Genomic DNA, 23,009 nt, shown 5'->3' with positions numbered 1-23,009 from the left:
ATATACAAAAATGGCCAATAAGCACATAAAAAGATGCTCAATATCATTATCTACTGGAGAAATGCAAATCAGAACCACAATGTGATACCAGTTCACACCAGGGTGGTTACAATAAAAAACACAGATAACAACTATCGCCAGCAAGATGTGGAGAAATTGAAACTCTAATACATAGCCGGTAGTAATGTAAAATATACAGCAGCAGCTTTGAAACCAACCTGGCAGTTTCTCAAAAACTTAAACATACACTTACTATATGAGCCAGCAACCCAACCCCTAGGTATACATCCAAGAGAAATGAAAATATATATCCACAAAAAAACTTGTATACAAATGTTCAAATCAGCTTTATTCATAATAGCCAAAAAGTAGAAGCAACTCAAATATGTCAACTAATGAGTGGATAAATAAAATGTGGCTTATCTATACAATACTATTCAGCCACAAAAGGAAAGATGTAATAATACATGCTATGACATGGATAAAGCTTGAAAACAGTATGCTATGCAAAAGAAAATAGTCAAGAAAAACCACATACTATATGATTCCATTCACATGAAATGTCCAGAAGAGACAATTCCATAGAGACAGAAGTAGAACAGTGTTTGCCTAGATCTGGCATGGCAGGGGGACAGAGACTGGGAGAGGCAATGCAGAGTGACTGACAATGGTACAGGGTTTCTTTTGGGGTGATGAAAATATTTTAAAATTAGCTTACAGTGATGGCTGCAGGACTCTGAATATGCTAAAACAAAACATTAAATTTATACATTAAATGGGTAGATTTTATGGTTTGTGAATTACATCTCAATAAAACTGCTTTTAAAAAATCAGTATGGACCTACTGTCTAGCTCAGGGAACCCTATTCAGTGTTCTGTGGTGACCTAAATGGAAAGGAAATCCAAAAAAGTGAAAATATATGTATATGTAACGACAGAATGATCTCTGTTCGTTTCCAAGGCAAACCATTCAATATCACAGTAATCCAAGTCTATGCCCCAACCACTAACGCTGAAGAAGCTGAAGTTGAATGGTTCTATGAAGACCTACAAGACCTTTTAGAACTAACACCCAAAAAAGATGTCCTTTTCATTATAGGGGACTGGAATGCAAAAGTAGGAAGTCAAGAAACACCTGGAGTAACAGGCAAATTTGGCCTTGGAATACAGAATGAAGCAGGGCAAAGACTAATAGAGTTTTGCCAAGAAAATGCACTAGTCGTAACAAACACCCTCTTCCAACAACACAAGAGAAGACTCTATACATGGACATCACCAGATGGTCAACACTGAAATCAGATTGATTATATTCTTTGCAGCCAAAGATGGAGAAGCTCTATACAGTCAGCAAAAACAAGACCAGGAGATGACTGTGGCTCAGATCATGAACTCCTTATTGCCAAATTCAGACTTAAATTGGAGAAAGTAGGGAAAACCACTAGACCATTCAGGTATGACCTAAATCAAATCCCTTATGTTTATACAGTGGAAGTGAGAAATAGATTTAAGGGCCCAGATCTGATAGATAGAGTGCCTGATGAACTATGGACGGAGGTTCATGACATTGTACAGGAGACAGGGATCCAGACCATCCCCATGGAAAAGAAATGCAAAAAAGCAAAATGGCTGTCTGGGGAGGCCTTACAAATAGCTGTGAAAAGAAGAGAAGCAAAAAGCAAAGGAGAAAAGGAAAGATATAAACATCTGAATGCAGAGTTCCAAAGAATAGCAAGAAGAGATAAGAAAGCCTTCTTCAGTGATCAATGCAGAGAAATAGAGGAAAACAACAAAATGGGAAAGACTAGGGATCTCTTCAAGAAAATCAGAGACACTAAAGGAACATTTCATGCAAAGATGGGCTCGATAAAGGACAGAAATGGTATAGACCTAACAGAAGCAGAAGATATTAAGAAGAGATGGCAAGAATACACAGAAGAACTAATTAAAAAAGATCTTCATGACCCAGATAATCATGATGGTGTGATCACTCACCTAGAGCCAGACATCCTGGTATGTGAAGTCAAGTGGGCCTTAGAAAGCATCACTACGAACAAAGCTAGTGGAGGTGATGGAATTCCAGTTGAGCTATTCCAAATCCTCAAAGATGATGCTGTGAAAGTGCTGCACTCAATATGCCAGCAAATTTGGAAAACTCAGCAGTGGCCACAGGACTGGAAAAGGTCAGTTTTCATTCCAATCCCAAAGAAAGGCAATGCCAAAGAATGCTCAAACTACCGCACAATTGCACTCATCTCACACGCTAGTAAAGTAATGCTCAAAATTCTCCAAGCCAGGCTTCAGCAATACGTGAACTGTGAACTTCCTGATGTTCAGGCTGGTTTTACAAAAGGCAGAAGAACCAGAGATCAAATTGCCAACATCCGCTGAATCATGGAAAAAGCAAGAGAGTTCCAGAAAAACATCTATTTCTGCTTTATTGACTATGCCAGAGCCTTTGACTGTGTGGATCACAATAAACTGCAGAAAATTCTTCAAGAGATGGGAATACCAGACCACCTGATCTGCCTCTTGAGAAATTTGTATACAGGTCAGGAAGCAACAGTTGGAACTGGACATGGAACAACAGACTGGTTCCAAATAGGAAAAGGAGTTCATCAAGGATGTATATTGTCACCCTGCTTATTTAACTTATATGCAGAGTACATCATGAGAAACGCTGGACTGGAAGAAACACAAGCTGGAGTCAAGATTGCTGGGAGAAATATCAATAACCTCAGATATGCAGATGACACCACCTTTATGGCAGAAAGTGAAGAGGAACTCAAAAGCCTCTTGATGAAAGTGAAAGCGAACAGTGAAAAAGTTGGCTTAAAGCTCAACATTCAGAAAACGAAGATCATGGCATCCGGTCCCATCACTTCATGGGAAATAGATGGGGAAACAGTGGAAACAGTGTCAGACTTTATTTTGGGGGGCTCCAAAATCACTACAGATGGTGACTGCAGCCATGAAATTAAAAGATGCTTACTCCTTGGAAGGAAAGTTATGACCAACCTAGATAGCATATTCAAAAGCAGAGATATTACTTTGCCAACAAAGGTCCGTCTAGTCAAGGCTATGGTTTTTCCTGTGGTCATGTATGGATGTGAGAGTTGGACTGTGAAGAAGGCTGAGTGCCAAAGAATTGATGCTTTTGAACTGTGGTGTTGGAGAAGACTCTTGAGAGTCCCTTGGACTGCAAGGAGATCCAACCAGTCCATTCTGAAGGAGATCAGCCCTGGGATTTCTTTGGAGGGGATGATGCTGAAGCTGAAACTCCAGTACTTTGGCCACCTCATGCGAAGAGTTGACTCATTGGAAAAGACTCTGATGCTGGGAGGGATTGGGGGCAGGAGGAGAAGGGGATGACAGAGGATGAGATGGCTGGATGGCATCACTGACTCGATAGACGTGAGTCTGGGTGAACTCCGGGAGTTGGTGATGGACAGGGAGGCCTGGCGTGCTGCGATTCATGGGGTCGTAGAGTCAGACACGACTGAGCGACTGATCTGATCTGATCTGATAGCTGATTTACCTTCCTGTACAGCAGAAACTAATACAACATTGTAAAGCAATAATACTCTAATAAATATTTTTTTAATCAGGGAAAATGGACTATTCATGATATAGTTAATTAGCATACAGGACAAAAATTAGATCCTTATTGCACATTGTATTAATCAATCAAGACTCTTGAGAATCCTTTGGACTGAAAGGAGATCAAATCAGTCGATCCTAAAGGAAATCAACCCTGAACATTCATTGGAAGGACTAACGCTGAAGCTGAAGCTCCAATACTTTGGTCACCTGATGCAAAGAGATGACTTATTGGAAAAGACCCTGAAGCTGGGAAAGCCTGAAGGCATGAAAAGGAGGGGGTGAAATTTATTCCTGGACTCTCTCAATTATAATCTGTTTATCTACATGTTTATCCTTATGCCAGGATAAACTGGCACTAATTACTACGGCATTGCAGTAAGTTATGAAATTGGAAAGCTGAAATTCTCCAAAGTTGCTCTGCTGGTGCTATCATCATTTCAATTGTTTGGACTATTTGGTATTCCTTGAAACTTCTATGTATTTGAGGATCAGTTTTTCCATTTCTACAAAAGGCCACTAGAATTTTGATAGGGATTGCATTAAATCTTTAGATAGCTTTGGGCAATACCGCGGTCTCAACAATTTAAGTCTTCTAATCCATTGACATGTGCTGTCCTTCCATTTATTCAAGTCTTCTTTAATTTCTTTCAGTGTTTTATAGTTAGGGTATACAAGTCTTTAACCTCTATGCTGCTGCTACTGCTAAGTCACTTCAGTCGTGTCCAACTCTGTGCGACCCCATAGATGGCAGTCTACCAGGCTCCCCCGTCCCTGGGATTCTCCAGGCAAGAACACTGGAGTGGGTTGCCATTTCCTTCTCCAATGCATGAAAGTGAAAAGTGAAGTGAAGTTGCTCAGTCGTGTCCGACTCCTCGCGACCCCATGGACTGCGGCCTACCAGGCTCCTCCGTCCATGGGATTTTCCAGGCAAGAGTACTGGAGTGGGGTGCCATTGCCTTCTCTGTTTAACCTCTATAGTTATATTTATTCCTAGGTATTTTATTCTTTTTCATGCCATTATAAGTCAAATCGTTTTCTTAATTTCCTTTTCAGATTGTTCATTGCTGGCATATAAAAACATAACTGATTTTTGTGCCCTGATTTTGTTTCCTGCAACTTTGCTAAATGTGTTTATTAGCTCTGCTAAGTCGCTTCAGTCGTGCCCGACTCTGTGTGACCCCATAGACGGCAGCCCACCAGGCTCCCCCATCCCTGGGATTCTCCAGGCAAGAACACTGGAGTGGGTTGCCATTTCCTTCTCCAATGCATGAAAGTGAAAAGTGAAAGTGAAGTAACTCAGTCGTGTCCGAGTCCTCGTGACCCCATGTACTGCAGCCTACCAGGCTCCTCCGTCCATGGGATTTTCCAGGCAAGAGTACTGGAGTGGGGTGCCATCGCCTTCTCCGGTTTATTAGCTCTAGCAGAGCTTTTTTGTGACTTCTTTGGGGTTTTGTATATGTAGGATCACGTCATCTGTGAAGAGAGATAGTTTTACTGCTTTCTTCCCAACTTGGATGACTTTTATTTCCTTTTCTTGCCAGATTGCTCTGGCTAGAACTTCCAGTACAATGCTGATCAGCAGTGGAAAAAGTGAGTGTTCTTGTCTTGATCTTAGAGAGAAAGCTTTTGGTCTTTGCGTATGATACTAACTATGAGGTTTCACATATGACTTTTATCACATTGAGGAAGTTTCCTCATATTTCTAATTTTTTTAGTGTTTTTGCTATGAACAGGCATTTAATTTTGCCAAATGCTTTTTCTGTGTTAACTGAGGTGATTATATTTTTTTCTCTCATTCTGTTAATGTTATGTATTACAATGGTTGATTTTCTTTTACTGAACCATGCTTACATTCTTTGGATAAATTCCAGTTGGCCACAGAGTATGATCTTTTCAATGTGCTGTTGAATTTAGTTTGCTAGTATTTTGCTGTTAGTTTTGCACTGTATTCATAAGAGATACTGGTCTCTGTCTGGCTTTGATCTCAGGGTAATACTGGTTACAAAGAATCAATTAGGAAATGTTCCCTCCTCTTCCTTTTTTAGGAAGAGTTTGAAAAGACAGATGTTAATTTTTCTTTAAATGTTTGGTAGAAATCACCAGTGAAGCCACCTTGTCCTGAATGCTTTCAGTTGATTTCTGATTCAATCTCTTTAATTTTTAATAGATCTTTTCAGATTTTCTATTTCTTCTGAGTCAGTCTTGGATAATTTATGTGCTTCTAGGAATTTTTCCAGTTTATCTAGGTTATTTATTGGTGGACATTGCTCATAGTGTTCTCTTATAATCCTTTTTTATCTCTGTAAACTTGGTAGAATAAGTACTTTCATCTGATATTACTTATATCTTTTCTTTCTTAATCAGTGTAGCTAAAGGTCTGTCAACTTTGTTGATCTTTTCAAAGAACAAGCTTTTGTTTTCAACATGATATATATAGAGAGAGAGACATATGCATGTGTATATGGGGCTTTCCGGGTGGCGCTAGTGGTAAAGAACCTGCCTGACAGTGCAGGAGACGTGAGATGTGGGCTTGATCCCTGGGTCAGGAAGATCCCCTGGAGGAGGGCATGGCAACCCACTCCAGTATTCTTGCCTGGAGAATGCCATGGACAGAGGAGTCTCTGGCAGGCTACAGTCTAAAGGGTCACAAAGAGTCGGACATGACTGAAACAACTTAGCACACATATATGTATATGTCTGGGGCTTCCCAGATGGCACATAATGGTAATGAACCCAACTGCCAATGCAGGAGACATAAAAGAGATGCGGGTTTGATCCCTGAGTCAGGAAGTCCACTGGAGGAGTGCATGGCAACCAATTTCAGTAATACTGCCTGAAGAATCCCGTGGTGGGCTATAGTCCACAAGGTTGTAAGGAGTCAGACACAGCTAAAGTAGCACACACATGTATATGTCTACATATACAGGCTGAAAGCAGGTTGAAAGCATTGATAGGTATATATTTCCAACTAGTCACAATGATAGCTATATATTTCCACTAGACCCCTTGATCCACTATCTTCCATCAGCCACTGCCCACTCAGCAGCCCAGGATGAGTCCACATTCATATCCTCCAATCAGAATCTGCCATACCAGCTTTGTGGGTTTCTTCTCATGCCACCTGTGCCTGCAAAGAACATGATCTTGGTTTCCTGCAGCTGGGTATAACATTGTGTTCTACCCTAGGACACCTCAGAAGCCACACTCAAATAGTAGATGATGTCAGAGGTGGACCTATGGTCCCTAATGCTATGTATGAAACCTCATCCTGTAGATACTTCGTTCCATCTTCCTCCTACTCATCATGCCTTGGGGTGGGGGGGCAGGTAATGGTGGTGAGAGCGACTTCTAGCTTCTCATTCCCCAGAACCAGCCCCCAACCCACTTTTGTCATGTCCTGGGAGGTAGCTGAAAATGTCTTCTAAGTACTCTGTTCTGACCAATTCTCAGCCAAGATTTCCTCCCCAGAGCAGGCCACCTCTGAGGCATCTAGACTGAGATCTGATTCTAGTCACAGAGTAGTCTGAAGCATCTGAGCTATGGAAAAACACCCCATTATCTCACTACTATATGGTTCAAGTGATATCAACTTAAGTCACTTGACAGCAAGTGAATGTATTAAAGATCCTGACCTCACACTATTTCCCCAAGGTTTATTTGGCCTAAAGGTATGGAAACATCAATCTGCTACCTTTACACTCTAAGTTAATACAGACTCAAATTACCATTTTGATGGTGTTTTTATTTCTATTCTTCATCATATATTCTAGTCTGTTCTTGGTTTACTTGGAGATGCTATTGAACTTGGAGGGTTAAAAAAGAAGGAGAAATTCAAGTCTCACCTCTGAGTGTTACTTGACACTTTTCCTTTCCAAAAATCATGTGTTGTTTCTGGGCTTTTCTGCTTAGACTATATACCCTGTTGTATTGCTTTGTCACTTGGAACAAAAACAATGGAAATAGTTCATACAATTTTTATCATAAAGACATGACCAGAACATGAAGGAACATAAAACTGTGCTTCTATGATGGGTATTAGTCTAGATTATTGTTTTTAACCAAAACTGAACTGAAGATGTAAAATCCTAGAACTCACTAATCTATTTTAGTAGGTCACAGGAAGCAGGCAAACCATAGAAACCACAATCAACCAAAAGCATCGCTGTTGAAAAAAAAAATGGCAAGAGTTTAACCTTCTAAAGGTGTTAACTGAATAAATCCTACTGACAATGTCAAGGGGACATCCTCAAAGCACCTCAGGGTATTGACAAACCTCTCCTATCTCCTTGCTCTAGCAGCCATTCTCTCTAGCATGCTTTTCCCCATGTTTTAATTGAGTACTGCCACCCACGGAGGGGCAGAGAGGTTCTTGGAATAAATCTAACTTTCAGCTTCAATAGTCTAACCCTCAACTCAGCTGTTGATCTTCAGATTATGAATAATCAAGAATCTTAAAACTTTCCATGGCCAGTGTTGTTGGTCTGGTTCTTCCCTCTTCATTCAGGGAGCATGAACTCTATTTCATTGGTTTACAGAAGAACTGATCACCTCCTCAACCCTGGCCCAGGTCACCTTGAGATGATCACAGCCATGTCTTCTATGTGACCCTGCTTGGTCAGCAGTCACACCGGAGACAGAAGTCTGGCGACATGTTTTCCTCTAAGTCTGGTCATACTCCAGACTTACTCCAAGGTCATACTCCTTTTGCCAGTCTTGAGAACTTCAGAAACCATGAACCCAGTGCCAACAGGTAGATGGAGGTGGGCGGGGGGTGGGGGGTGTGGTTCTCAAACTCAAGGAGAAGTATCTTTTGTAACTCTTTCTATGTGCATAAAGAATTCTAAGGTGTACTAACTTTGGTTCCCAATTTTCCGACTATCTACATGGACCCTGTGAAAAGAAAAGAAAAAAATTTGACTTGATAGCAGTGTGGCTATTTGCTATTCTTCCCCAGATCCACTCTGAGCCCTGGAAAGCTGATGTCCTGTGCTACATCACCTAGACTCCCTACTGCACCTTCTTCTCATTGGGTTTAACCCAAAATTACTGGGATGTGCTGCAGGAGATCAGAGTGGGAACAGAAGGTTTCCTGCTTGGCTGCAGTTCTAGTAGTGCCTGTATCCTTCAACTTTCAGCTCTCAGTAGGACTTAGGTAATACTGTTTATTCTTTTGACTCTTCAAGCACAGGGGTAACAGTTCCCACTTTTGCTAGCATCTCTGGGCACCTCAACACCCTTGCTGGTTCTTTTAATCCTGTCAATGCCTATGTACATATACTTATCCTTATAAAGTCTTCAAGATGTCAGCCAACTGTGTCATATGTTCCCTGCGCTAGAGATAAGGCAAAGATTTGAATTCAGGCTCTACCACTACTTACCTCTGAGCATCTCTCTGTTTATAAAATGACAGACCTGGAGTCAATGATGCTTGTGTGAAGGCAGAAATGTAGAGTGGTCCTAATCAGCAATAGCCAAATTTCTGGGTCTTGACCTTCCCCATTCCAGGCTGACTCAAAGGAACTAGTTGCAAGATATCATAAGTGGAAGTGGATACAGTATCAGTGGGGTGAATATGACCTGTTTTGTTATTGATATCTCAGGAAAAACCACATTAGGAGATTTGGGGGAACTTTCCCCATTCCTGTTCAAGCAAAGAATTGTTTCTTAGAGGAACAACCTGAGGCCCCTTTGCTTAGTACGAAAAACAGGTCTTTTGACCATGTATGCAGGATACATGGTCACAACTTATTGAACTCTAGAAAGGACACCTGAACTTCCCTGAGTGTTTTACTGTTATTATTCTTCACTACTATTTATTGAGAGCCTACTATGCGCCAGGTATTGTACTAGTTGCTTTACGTTTATTTACACCTCAGAGACCCCAGACACTTTATTATTCCTAATTCATAGCTGGGGAAAATAAAGCTTAGAAACTTGCCAAGGCTATCTGAGATCCTTGTTTCTACATGGCCTATCCTGGAAAATTTCCCATGTGCTTTTGGGAAGTACACTGTATGCTGCTGTTGTTTGGCAGAGTTGTACATATACATCTGTTAAAATCTCATTGGTTTATTGTGGTATTCAAGTTTTCTATTTCCTTACTTCTGTATGACTTTTTTTCCCATTACTAAGAGCGGGTTATTAAAGTCTCCAGTGATTATTACTTCTTCAGTTCTGTCAGTTTTTGCTTCATATATTTTGATGATCTGTTATTAGGTGTGTTTATAATTATACGTTCTTGCTGTACTGAGCCTTTTATTACTATGTAGTGTCCTTCTTCATTATCCCTTGTAAACTTTTTTGAACTTCATGTCTATCTTGTCTGATATTAGCATAACCACCTCTGCTCTCTTGGTAATAGTTCCATGGAACATATTTCTCTGTCCTTCACTGTCAATCTCTTTGTGTCTTTTAAAGTGAGTCTCTTATTGATGGTATTTAATTAGGTCATATTTTTGCTTTGCTTTGTTAATTCATTCTATCATTCTTTATCTTTTGGTTGGAGGATTTAATCCACTTACATTTCAAGTAATTACTTACAAGGAATGACATTCTGTCATTCTGCTATTTGTTTTCAATATGCCTTAGAACTTTTTTGTCCTTCATTTCCTGCATTACTGTCTTTTGTGCTTAGTTGATTTTTTTGAAATGGAATGTTTATTGCTTTTTATTTTCTTTTGTATATATTCTATAGCTATTTTCTTTGTAGTTACCATGAGGGTCACATTTAACATCCCAAAGTTATAACATTCTAATTTCAATTTGTACCAGCTTAACTTCAATAACATACAAAAACTCTTTTATCTGTGAATGTCCTAATTTCTCCCTCACTCCTGAAGTATAGTTTTGCTGGTTTTAAGAAAAACAAGTTTACAGCTTTTTTTCTTTTAGCAGTTTGAATATATGGGTCCACTGCTTTCTGGCCATTTAAGTTTCTGATGAGAAATCTGCTTATCATCTTATTGAGAATCCCCTGTTTGTGATCATTTGTTTTTCTCCTGCTGCTTTCTGTGTCTTTGTCTTTTGAAAGTTTGATTATAATGTGTCCTGGAGTGGGTCTCTTTGAACTTAATCCTACTAGGAGTTCACTGAGTTTTTGGATGCTTATATTCATGTCTTCCTTTAAAACTGGAAAGTTTTCACACATTATTTCTTCAAATATACTCTCTGCCCTTTTCTCTCTCTCTTTTATCCTGGGACACCCACAAGTCCCTTAAGCTCTGCTCACTTTTCTTCAATCTTTTCTTTCTGTTCTGCAGACCCAATAACTTCCAAGTTTGTTGATTCTTTCTCTTGCCTGCTTGAATCTACCTCTGAATCCCTTTAGTGAATTTTTCATATCAGTTATTGTATTTTTCAGCTCCAGAATTTCTTTTTGGCTTCTTTTTAGATTTTCCATCTCTTAACTGATATTTGCTTTTTGATCATACATAGTTTTCTGGATTCTCTCCATGTCTCCTTTTAAGTCTTTGAGACTCTTTAAGTCTTTATCTAATAGATCTACCATCACATCTTTTTCAGGAACAGTTTCTCTTTGTTTATTATTTCCCTTTGAATGGACATACTTTTCTGTTTCCTTACATATTTTGTGATTTTTTTTTTTTTTTTTTTTTTTGGCTGAAATTGGACATTTGAACCTAACAACATGGTAATTCTGGAAATCAGATTCTCCCCTTCTCAGGATTTTTTTTTTTAATTGAAGGATAATTGCTTTACAGAATTTTGTTGTTTTCTGTCAAACCTCAACCTGAATCAGCCATAGGTATACATAAATCCCCTCCCTTTTGAACTTCCTTCCCAACTCCCTCCCCATCCCACTCCTGTAGGTTAATACAAGAACCCCTGTGTGAGTTTCTTAGCCATACAGCAAATTTCCTCTTGGCTATTTATTTTACACATGGTAATGTAAGTGTTTTGCTTTTTTTTTTTTTTTTTACAATTGTTCTTGGTTTGTTTTTGTTTTGATTGCTGTAACCTCTCTCTATGCCAAGGATCAGCCTGTGAACTTAAGGTCTTCTCAGGTCTTTTCAGAGCCTGTGCTCTTCCCTGAATATGTGGTGGTGGTTTAGGCGCTGAGTCGTGTCCAACTCTTACAACCGCAAGGACTGTAGCCTGCCAGGCTCCTCTGTCCATGGAATTCTCCAGGCAAGAATACTGGAGTGGGTTGCCATTTCCTTCTCCAGGGGATCTTCCCAACCCAGGAATCGAACCTGGGTCTCCTGCCTTTCAGGCAGATTCTTTCCAACTGAGCTACGAGTGCGGTCCCTTTTTAATTTTCCCTGGAAATGCAGCTATTTTTGAAGGTCCCAGTTTTTAATGTGTGACTCCCAAAAAGGGAAAAATAGAAAAATCAAATACAGAAAAATAAAGGGCACTGGCTCTTTAAATACCCTGAAAGTCACTTCAGCCAGAGAGGGAGGGGCTTACAGCTATGAGGGGAATACAACAACAATGGCTGCCCTTCTCTTTGTTTGCATTCCTAAGATCAGAAGCAGTCATCAGTGATCAGAGCACAGATCCCTGATATTTGAAGGTCAGGGCCCAATTTGTGCCCACCTTGGCTTCTGCAAGCTACGTGCAAGCTGCCCTAGGAACACATGCAGAACTGCCTGCCAAAGTGCCTGGGGTAGGGAAGTAGGTGGGGGTTACTGTGCCAAGAGCTGAAATTGGCCATAGTTAACTGCAATTGGTCATCCAAGCCTTCTCCTGAAAGTTGAAGACCCTCAACAGACTCCAGAGTTCCAAATCAGTTGGATTAGACAGCTTCTGCCAGTGAAACTGTTGTCTAGGTGAGAAGACTGACTCACGGTACTTCCTAACCTACTATCTTGCCAAAATCTCAATGGTGTTTTCTTGTTTTTTTTTTTTTTTAATTTTATTTTTAAACTTTACATAATTGTATTAGTTTTGCCAAATATCAATGGTGTTTTCTTTTAGCAAAACTTTCTTCTCAAGATTGGAACCTATAACAGCTGAGGATCTTCTTACTAAGGAAATCTCTGACAGAAGAGACCATTTAACATTCCCTTTTCATTAAAAAGTTCTGTCTAAATAAGTTTTCTAACCAAGTCCCAAATTCTTGATGCCACTGAAATCAGAGCATATGGTCAACAAAACCTAATTTCCTTCACCATCACCAACAGCCCCCATTAGCATTTATCCTCTAGGAAATGAAATTCTAGTGTGCTCGTTTCATGCAAATCATTACCGGCAGAAGAGAGTGAAAGATTTCCAGATATAGAGAACCACAAGATAAAGAAGCCCAGAGTCGTTAGACCCAGGAGCAAACATGGAGTGTGCCTGATTTAAACCCTCAAGGTTGCATAATCAAGATTTCAAAATTAATTCTACTCTGGAGACTTCAACCTAGTGTACATCGTTCTTGGCTGGAAAAGAAGAACTATATCATTCTTTTTTTCAAATCTTTACCATTACTTGCCCTTGTATCTCCGCCTTCTCTTTCTGCAGGAAACTTTATTTCCTACTTCTGCACGCCAAGTTTCTACCTCCAGATCTGTTTGGTTCAGTTGCTGAGAAGCCTGACACACCAGTGCCACTTAAAAGAAGCCATCTACCGGTGAGTTGGGGGTGCTTTTTCCATCACTTTATGAATCAAAGGCTCAAAGCATCTCGATGCTAGATGCAGGGACTGGGAGTCTGTATTGCCCAGGAACTTGGGGGATGATTAAGATAGGAGAAAGGGGTGGAGAGTGGCATCTGTCCCAGGAATGATAGAGAGATCCCAATGGCAGGAAGGAAGCATAAAGCAGAGGGAGAACTCCATCAGAGCTCAGTTGGTAGGAGAGAGTTGGGCTAAAAGAAGACAATTAAGAAAGTAGGACAATCAGGCTTCTCAAATACTGCTCCTCTCATTCTGCCCCTCCCAGCCCCCAAGGACTGTGAAGAGCTGGAACTTTCTACCCTGAATTTCTCCCCCTCTAGTCCATATATGTGATAGTACAGGCCCTGCACCAAAATACACTTCTTACCTCAATTCAGAGGCTGAAGTGAGGGGTTCATTTTTCTGAGAGGCAGCTTTTAATCAATTCTGGTTGATGTGTCTTGACACTTGAAAGTGACACCTAAACCAGTGCTCTTCAGCCTCCTTGCTACGTGTCTGCTGTGGTAGGAGCTAGGTGACACGGGAGTAGATGATAAAAAGGTTTCTGGCACTTGAGAGGCAGGTGAACAACAAAGCATAGGAAACACACGGTGGAAGCGGCTGGGGCAGTTCATCCCCAATCTGAATCACCAGAACAAGGGTCTGCACTGTGTGTTTCTGACTGACAGGCTTCCTGTGTAATCTGAAAGCCAGCATTTCAGAACCACTGATCCAGTCTACACTGTTCCATACAGATGAGGAGACTAACTACAGAACAGCCCAGAGGGCCTGTTACAGCTAAGAGGCTATGTGCAAGGAACCCCAATATTTTAGTTGTTATAACAGCTCCCACTAGATTACCTGGGAGTCTAGCCCACAGGGGAGCCCTCTGTTTCTCAGAAGCTTGTAGCCTACTAGTTCTCCATTATTCACTTCTCATTTGATATTTATATGTACTAGGCTGGATTCTAGGGCACTAAGAGTTCACTGCAAAAACAAAGCTCTCTACCCTCTTGGAGCTTATTTTACTGGCAGAAATGTGCGTGTATGTGTGTGTTTGTGTGCTTGTGCATTTATAGGTAGAGCACATTTGTATGGGCAAGTGTATGGATTTTAAGGCTAAATGCCAAAAACATTCTGTTCAAGGCATGAAGAACAACCAAAAAATCGGTTACTTCTACATTCTTCTACATTCATCTCTGTTCTCAGAGTCTGAAGATGCAAACCCTTGAAGGCCTTTGAAATGGAATAGCCCAACAGTTCAAATTCCAGCTCAGCCATTACTTGCATTGTGAGTCTGGGAAAAAAATTATTTAATTCATCCATGCTTCTATTCCTTCACTTTTAAAATGTATATTTATCTCACAAAACTGTTGTTAAGGATTACATTAATTAACGTATGAAGAGTATTTAGCATAGCACATGGAGCCTAATGAACAGTCAATTAATCACTATAGTGTTAATTCTTTAGGTGGATACATTTTTTCCCCAAGTTTGACCAGAAGTATTATTTAGTTTCTGCTCATTTAAAGAATCTAGTTCAGTGCTGTGAAATTCAAAATCTGTGAAATGTATCAATCACAAGAGAAAGTGAAAAATAAGGCGTGTACACAGATTAAAAACAAATCCAGTCACTGCCAGGAAAAAAATAAACATTCTTGAGAACAATTCTAATGTTGTTAGTTGTCACACTTACTATGAGTTTTATGTATTTTTTCAATGAACATATTACTGGTACCTCCTTTAGCCAGGTGCTATCATAAGTGCTGAAGACAGAAACATAACCTAGTCCTCTCTCTCAAGGAGCACACAATGGGTACATGATAATGTGTTTATCATAAAGGCATGCACAATGTTTTGAGATGGTAAGAATGATATGACAGAGGAGGATGGTTGGAGTTCACAGAGAAGGGGAGAGGGCTTCCCAGGTGGCACAGTGGTAAAGAATCTGCCTGCCAATGCAGGAGATGCAAGTTCAGTTCCTCGGTTGGGAAGATTCCCTGGAGTAGGAAATGGCAACTCACTGCAGTATTCTTGCCTGGAAAATTCTGTGGACAAAGAAGCCTGGCAGGCTACAGTCCCTGGGGTCGCAAAAGAGTCAGACACGACTGAGTGCGCGGGCGCACGCACACACACACACACACACATCGCAGGATGAACAGGAACTCACCAGACATTTTAGGCAAGGGGGCAAACATGTGCAAAACCACTGAAGCCTGAAGGAAATGATGAGCCTGGGAAAAGTGGGGAAAAGATGGGTATGGCTGGACCACAGGATCTGGGATTTGAGAAGTGATTAGAGATGAAGCTGAGAAGAAAGGAGCTTAGAAAAGCCATGATGAATAGCCTGGGCATTGCCTTTGAAGCCCTACCATATACAAATCATGGGGCTACTTGAGTTTTAAACTGAGAAGAGCATGATCCAATTTCAGTTTCAGAGAAGACAGATTGAAACAGAACATGGTGAGGAAAAAGGCAAGAACAAATAAAAGAGCTCAGCAAAGCCAGGATGCATAGGAGGCAAGGGAGTGGCAGTTGAAAGAGGTGCAGAGGGGATGACTCTGAGAGGTGATTATGAGGCAGAATCCATATAACATAATAATAACAGCAACAATACAGAGCATTTTTCTGTACTAGATGCTGCACTGTCTTTGTTTCCACAGCAACTCAGCATGGTTATTATTTTAAATAAAAAGAAACTGACAGTTGAAGAAGAAATTAACCTCAAGCTACACAACTTGGGACGCTGGAGGCAGGATTCAAGTCTAGGTCTGTTTAGCTCCAAAGGCCTGGCTCCTAATCTTCTGAAAAAGAGTGGACCCAAGACAATGTCAAATCTTACTTCTTAAATAATGAAGTACATGACATTGGTCAAGATAAAGAATCCACAAGCAGAAGCAACTTTCCAGGGGTGTTCAGTTTGGGGTGGGTTGAATTCGAGGTACCTATCTGATACCCACTTTGCTCTCTGTCTAAAATAGAGTATGGCTCCTAGTAAGTGCTCAATAAATATTGGTTAAATAAATAAGTCTATGGGGATATATGCAATAGGCAATGGAAAATTCAACTCTGAGGTGGGGCTGGAAGGCAGAGCTTTGGGAAGCATTAGCCTACAGGAAACTTAGAACCTGAAAACAACTCAGGGAGAACTTTGGAACAAGGGTTAAGAGGTAAATGGTAAAGAAATGGGAGCCAAGGATGGTGCCTAGGGACCCTTACAGCGTAGGTAGGGGGAGGAAACACCAACAAAGAATATGAAAAAGAAGTGGTAGGCCAGGAACTAGCCTGCTACTGCTAAGTCGCTTCAGTCGTGTCCGACTCTGTGTGACCCCATAGACAGCAGCCCACCAGGCTCCCATCCCTGGGATTCTCCAGGCAAGAACACTGGAGTGGGTTGCCATGGCCTTCTCCAATGCATGAAAGTGAAAAGTGAAAGTGAAGTCGCTCAGTCATATCCGACTCTTAGTGACTCCATGGACTGCAGCCTATCAGGCTCCTCCGTCCGTGGGATTTTCCAAGCAAGAGTACTGGAGTGGGATGCCATTGCCTACTGGAAGCCAAACAGGTTTTTTTATTTTTTAACTTAAAATTTTTTTTTTCTTTTTGGCTGTGCTATGCACCTTGTGGGATCTTAGTTTCCGAACAAGGGATTTAACTCGGCCCTCAGCAGTGAAAGCATGAAGTCCTAAGCGCTGGACTGCCAGGGAATTTCCAAACCAAAAGTTTTAAATGAAAGCGGTCATCAGAAGGATCAAACGTTTGATGAAGATGAAACTAAAAGCCAGGGTGTTTACAACTGGGCTGTCATTGCAATCCTGGCAAGAGAAGTTTTGGCAAAATGATGGGGGCAGAAAGTTGAGAGAGTGTTCAGAACATTTTGGGTGGCAAGTAACAGAAAATGCAACTCATAATGGCTCATTATGAGCATCCCCAGAAGCTCCCTAGTGGAGTCCCCTTATATACTATCATCCAGTAATGAGTCACAGGCCTAGTAGAGAAAGCAAGTGTCCAGCACGGTCAGCCTTACAATGAGAGTCAGGCTCTGCAGGAAGGCCAAGGTGTTGGGAAATGGCTGTGGAAAGATGACTGGTGTCTGTGATCAGGAATAAGGGGAAGTGGTGAACTAGCACACACGCTTTCAAGGAGACGGCTGCCAAGGAAAGACAAAGCCTGGGATGTTGCTTAAGTGGAGCAGGGACCTTCGTTAAGACTGGGGATTGTAGCCATTGTGCTGTATGTCATCATCTTGTCCTCTGTTTACAGGACCGAGGAAGATGGATGGCAACGATACATTCAGCCACAATGTGCTTCCCACATCTCATTCTCTGTTTACAACAAATGTCAAGGGGAATGATGAAGAACCCACCACCAGTTATGACTATGATTACAGTGAACCCTGCCGAAAGACCAGCGTGGGACAAATCGAAGCACAGCTCCTGCCGCCGCTCTACTCGCTGGTCTTCATCTTTGGTTTTGTGGGCAACCTGCTGGTTGTCCTCATCCTAATCAACTGCAAAAAGCTGAAGAGCATGACTGACATCTACCTGCTTAACTTGGCCATCTCTGACCTGCTGTTCCTCCTCACCATGCCGTTCTGGGCTCACTATGCTGCAGACCAGTGGGTTTTTGGGAATGTGATGTGCAAATTTTTCACAGGGCTGTATCACATTGGTTATTTTGGTGGAATCTTCTTCATCATCCTTTTGACAATCGATAGGTACCTGGCTATTGTCCATGCTGTGTTTGCTTTAAAAGCCAGGACAGTCACATTTGGGGTGGTGACAAGTGGGGTCACCTGGGTGGTGGCTGTGTTTGCCTCTCTCCCGGGAATCATCTTTATCAAATCCCTCGAAGAACATTCAGGTTACGCCTGTGCCCCTTATTTTCCACTAGGATGGAAGAATTTCCATACAATTATGAGGAGCATCTTGGGGCTGGTGCTGCCACTGCTTGTCATGATCGTCTGCTATTCGGGAATCATAAAAACCCTGCTCCGGTGTCGCAACGAGAAGAAGAAGCACAAGGCTGTGAGGCTCATCTTCGTGATCATGATTGTCTACTTTCTCTTCTGGGCTCCCTACAACATCGTCCTTCTCCTGAGCACCTTCCAGGAATTCTTTGGCCTGAGTAACTGTAAGAGCAGCAGTCAGCTGGACCAAGCCATGCAGGTGACAGAGACCCTGGGGCTGACCCACTGCTGCATCAACCCCATCATCTACGCCTTTGTTGGGGAGAAGTTCAGGAGGTATCTCTCCACGTTCTTCCGAAAGCATATTGCCAAACACCTCTGCAAACAATGCCCAGTTTTCTATGGGGAGACAGGAGATCGAGTGAGTTCAACATACACCCATTCCACTGGGGAACAGGAAGTCTCAGCTGCTTTATAGAAGAGTAGAAGTTCACCTGTTATTTTCAAAAGGGGATAGCCATCTATATATGATAATAAGCCGCCAGGGTTTGTTGAAGAACAGAGGAGTCTAAAGTTTCTAGAGTAAGTGCCCAGGAACCTCAGGGTTATGTGAATCAATGAAGACTTAGGTTACTCTTGTAGAGTCACCATGCTCAGGGAATATTCCAAAACAACTGTGGGCAGAGACTTGGAATCTCCAACGAGCTCATTGCAGTTCCTAGAAAACGCCATATTGCCTTGTGTTTGTGCTCTTCCCTCCACCTCCCCCCGCCCATCCACCACTTTGCTTACTCTCTGATTCTATCAACCTCTTTAATCCTCTGGAGATTGGGAAGAGGAGTCAGGCGAGGGTGAATGGAAAGAGGGGGAGTAGAGTTCAGACCAAGGGGAAGGAGGGGAAAGTATAAGCATGTTTAAGCCTTTACGAGGACGCAGGTAAGGGGTTCGCTTGCCCAGCCAGGCAGCAGCACTGGTCCTTAGCGCACCCTCTCCTACCATATTTAACTTTGGAGGTTCTCCTAGGTCGTGGTGAGCAAGGGAACTGTAAGAACTCTCTGGGAGCTTTGGCTAGGCCCATGATCCTCTTCTGCTAAGTGCATGACACATTTCTGCTTCATTACAGTTTAACTATGACAACCACACAAGCTACATTTGAAATCTATTCAATACCTTGCCCCATTGTACATATGCTTCTTAGGCCTCATCCCTCTGTACAAAAATTTATTAAAATGTTTGTTTATAAAATACACACAATCTTTAATGAGATGAAAAAATAAAAGCCTTTGTTTAAAAAGGGAAAGGGGAGGGGTGGAGGTGGTGATTATGAGAAAGGAGTGGGCTCTAGAGAGTTCCTCCATGAGGAGTGGAGGAGCACGCTCACACCAGATGCACAGGAATGTTTCCAGAATTGATCAAGAGCAAAAGTCAGGAAGGATGCGCCAGAACCCCTAAAGGGATCTGATAGTATTTTGTTTCTTTGTGGCTTTTCCTGCTTTCTTGCTGCCCTTGCCCACCTGTCTCTCCACAGCCTTTATCACAGTTCCGCCTGTAGGATTGCCCCACCCCAAAAGCCGGTTTGTAGAGGTCCAGGAGAGTGGCTGTGGGGAGAATGTGAAGGAAATTGTGAAACAAGAACCCCTATTGGGCCTGGGGGAGGGAAGACAATCAGTGGGGATACTGGGGTGAGTGTTCAAAGCAGAGAAGGGGCCTGTTCTGAAAAACAAACATCAGCCTGTGACCTCAGGGTCTATTACCAGGCAAGGCAGGCCTAGATGAGGAAGACTCTAGACAGGCTGGAAAAAAAATGTTTTCCAAATTACCTTCTGGCAACTCATTTTTGCACACAGGCAGAGAGTTCAGATACACAAACACACACACACACCACACACACATGTATTTCGATGTAAAGTAAAAATTAAATGAAAGCTGGAAACTGAAACCTAAAATTGTGGTAAAGTATCATTTTTAAGATACTTACTATTATGCCAAGCCTAAAAATACTGTATTAGTCATAGAGACAATTCTGGTATTGGTGGAGCACATGGTGTGTTTGGGAGACTGCTGGTTCAACATAAATAAATATTGTCAGGGAGCTGGAGGTCTGTGAGCTATGGGTTTACTAGCTTATGGTGATATAGCATCTACATAATCTCAGATTACAGTGCGCACACCACAACTGCCATCTCAACTGTGTGTCTTTATTCTGACTTTGTACCAAAAATCTTTTTTGCCTCATTATGAAGTCTAGAAAGTCGTGGATTTAATCCTATTCGAATGCTTCATGCTTTGCTGCATCTTTACTGATGCTTAGATGGGTCCTCTCTTTGGCCAGTGGGAACTCCTAATAGGGAGTAGGAGAAGTTCACCTAAGCAAGCAAAGACTTTGGTCTTGGCTTGAGCTAAGCTAAGAATATATCTACATGTTAGAGCATCTCCAATCTGATGCAGGCAAGAAACACAGGGATCCTGGAACCTGGCAACTGGGGAACTGGAAGTTACTAAGGTTTTACTTTCTTACTTCATGTCTAGAGGCTTCAGAAAGAGGTGTATGTTGTGTTGAGGGGGGGGGCGGCTTTCACCTTCAGATATCTGTATTATCCTAATGAATGCATTAAATTTTGTTTTGATAATGAAATGTAAATATTGTTTTAAAAAACTATGACTTGAAAACTACCACAATATTATAAAGCAATTGTCCTCCAATTAAAACAAATTAATTTTTTAAAAACTATAACTTGGAAAATGAATCAACACTCTTAACTATACTGTTTTTTAAGAACTTTCTGATTACCAGTTCCTCTGTACTTCTTCTCCCAGACTCTGATACTCACCATTCTATTCATCTATGAGTCTGACGATTTTAGATTCCACACACGAGTGAAATTATGCAGTTCCTGTCCTCCTGTGTCTGACTTATTTCATTAGCATCATGCCTCCAAGTACATCGATGTTGTTGCATACTGCAGAATTTCCCACTTTTTTAAGGCTAAACTATATTCCTTAAATGTGTAGACGTTTTCTTTATCCATTTATCAACATGCATAGAATTGTTATACAGGATGAGTAAGTACTAAATAGTGTGCTTATATAATAATACCCTATTGTATACTTAAAAACTGTTAGAAGTGTAAATCTCATATTCTATTTCTACCACAATAAAAAAGTCTTAAACTGCCAGTTTTGTTATGCGGTGGTGTGACAAACTGTCTCACTGTTCTCACTGTTCCCCTGTGTGATTACACATGCCTGTCCTTGATGTGTGACCTGCAGCATACCCTACAGGAGGGACACCCCTCAGCCCAACCACAGGCGGCTCGGCCAGGAGACAGCACAACTGACACCTGCTTCATCCGAGCGGGTGCTGAAATGCCTCGATGGAGTCTCTGGCTCTCCCTGCTCAGCCGCAGGAAGGTCCACCCCAGACCACAAGTCCCTCAGCCCAGGTGCCTGGTTGAGTGAGTGGGAAATCGCAGAGAGCAGAATTGGGCCCCAGCTACCCAGCAGCCACATGTCACAGGAGTAAGCAGTCCACGTTAGCTGTTTTAAGCTTCTGAGTTGTGGGGGTTGTTTACTAAGAAGCACAAAAGTTAACTGATACATACGTTATATAGTGCCTCCATAAATAAAATTTGGAAAATTGTTTTTCCATGATGGAATTCAATGTGACAAACACACCTGAGGAGTCAGTGTGTGTCAGCCTGGGGAGGGCACATAGAGATGGTTATGTTATTCTCATGCCCTTAGACCTCCCAGCCCAGAGACAACTGATGGGGAGGAGCAGGGGAGAAATAATCATCACAATAGAGTATTAATAATCACAATGCATTATGCAAGGCAGTGTATGCAAGGCACAGAAACAGACGTGTGTGTGAAATTTTTTGAGAGCCCCAAGGAGAAAGTGAGTCCGGCATCATAGTAATAATAGCTACAGCAGGATTTTATTGCCACCAAACAAACTGCCACTTAAAAGCTGCCAACCATCTCTAGAACCATTTTCTAGAAGTGGAAACCCCAAGTCTCCTTTATCACAGGGACAGCATTCAAGTGGGCCATTTGAGGTAAGCAGATGTCAGGAAAGATGATCATTCCAAGGGGTGGGTATCATACTTAAGACTCTTGGTGGAGCTGGCACTTGGCACCGTCCACCCCATACCATCCTCCTCAATCTGTGGTAACTGGGACAGTTTGAGTATTTTTCAGAGAGGCCCTGCCGTCTCTTGGAAGTAAGCCATCAAGACCCTACCTCTTTGCCCTCACTTTTTCTCCCTATTAAAATTTCTCTGACAAATTGAAATGGCCTCAGGTGAGATTAGCCAGTGACAAAGGTCACCAAGGGCCACCAAGAGGAAACCCAACACGAGTGAAGAAGTGTCTGGGCTAGTGAGTGGCCTCCACGAGGCAGCCTATGAACTCAGGGAGGGCCAGCCCTGGGTGTGGTGAGTGACTGAGTTGGCTATGTCTCCAGATGCCACAGTCCGGCACCACGTTTATCACTAGACATCCTTGGGACTGCCACACACCGTCTCCACCATCACCTGTCTCCCAATCTCCTCTTTCCTGCTCAGGGGGCTTGCTGCCCAGTGGATGCCCCACCCAGGAACGAGGTACTGGCCTCCCCTTCCAGCAAGTTTCCACTCCTCACACGTTTCTCTCAGAGGTCCCTCCTTTGGCTTTGAGGAGAGGAACCCCACCCTCTTTCCCATCAACCTCACCCACTTCTAAAACCTTTTCCTGCCCAAACCTGTCTCCACCTTGTACAGGACGCAGTGAGAAGAGTTGTCATGGTGACTAGGGGCACAGAGCTGAATCTGTCACACTTAGAAAGCCCTGGAGGAGGTGTTCAATCCTAGGTGTCAGTGGTTTTTTGTAGAATTTCAGGGTACTTAACACCTCGTTGTC

General features: G+C 42.0%; 1 protein-coding gene and 1 long non-coding RNA gene across 7 annotated transcripts in view; one reads left to right on the top strand and one right to left on the bottom strand.

Annotated features, from left to right (window-relative positions):
* The window catches only part of LOC147348612 (uncharacterized), a 197,340-nt gene that overhangs the window by 127,438 nt on the left and 46,893 nt on the right, over nt 1-23,009 (bottom strand). The window lies entirely within an intron of this gene.
* On the top strand, nt 4,976-21,287 carry CCR2 (C-C motif chemokine receptor 2). Of its 4 annotated transcripts, none has more exons than XM_086368394.1 (4): nt 5,055-5,190; nt 13,069-13,177; nt 14,348-14,492; nt 17,465-21,287. In XM_086368394.1, exon 4 carries the CDS (start codon nt 17,476-17,478, stop codon nt 18,586-18,588), a length of 1,113 nt encoding a protein of 370 aa, XP_086224520.1. In that variant the 5' UTR covers nt 5,055-5,190; nt 13,069-13,177; nt 14,348-14,492; nt 17,465-17,475; the 3' UTR covers nt 18,589-21,287. The 4 variants fall into 4 exon arrangements, with proteins under 4 accessions (XP_086224517.1, XP_086224520.1, XP_086224518.1 ...); XM_086368393.1 differs by lacking the exon at nt 5,055-5,190 and adding an exon at nt 12,019-12,389; XM_086368391.1 differs by lacking the exon at nt 14,348-14,492 and having other exon boundaries at nt 4,976-5,190.

Source organism: Bos grunniens, chromosome 22, assembly GCF_055505025.1.
Source record: "Bos grunniens cultivar Pamir isolate PY7600 chromosome 22, Bosgru_T2T1.0, whole genome shotgun sequence".
In the NCBI taxonomy this organism is placed as follows: domain Eukaryota; kingdom Metazoa; phylum Chordata; class Mammalia; order Artiodactyla; family Bovidae; genus Bos; species Bos grunniens.
Note: the sequence above shows the minus strand (reverse complement) of the source record. Positions and strands in the feature narration are given on the sequence as shown.

Bases quoted from the DNA above. Each gene is read 5' to 3' on its own strand.
- CCR2 (XM_086368391.1), top strand. From the start codon at position 17,476: ATGGATGGCAACGATACATTCAGCCACAATGTGCTTCCCACATCTCAT.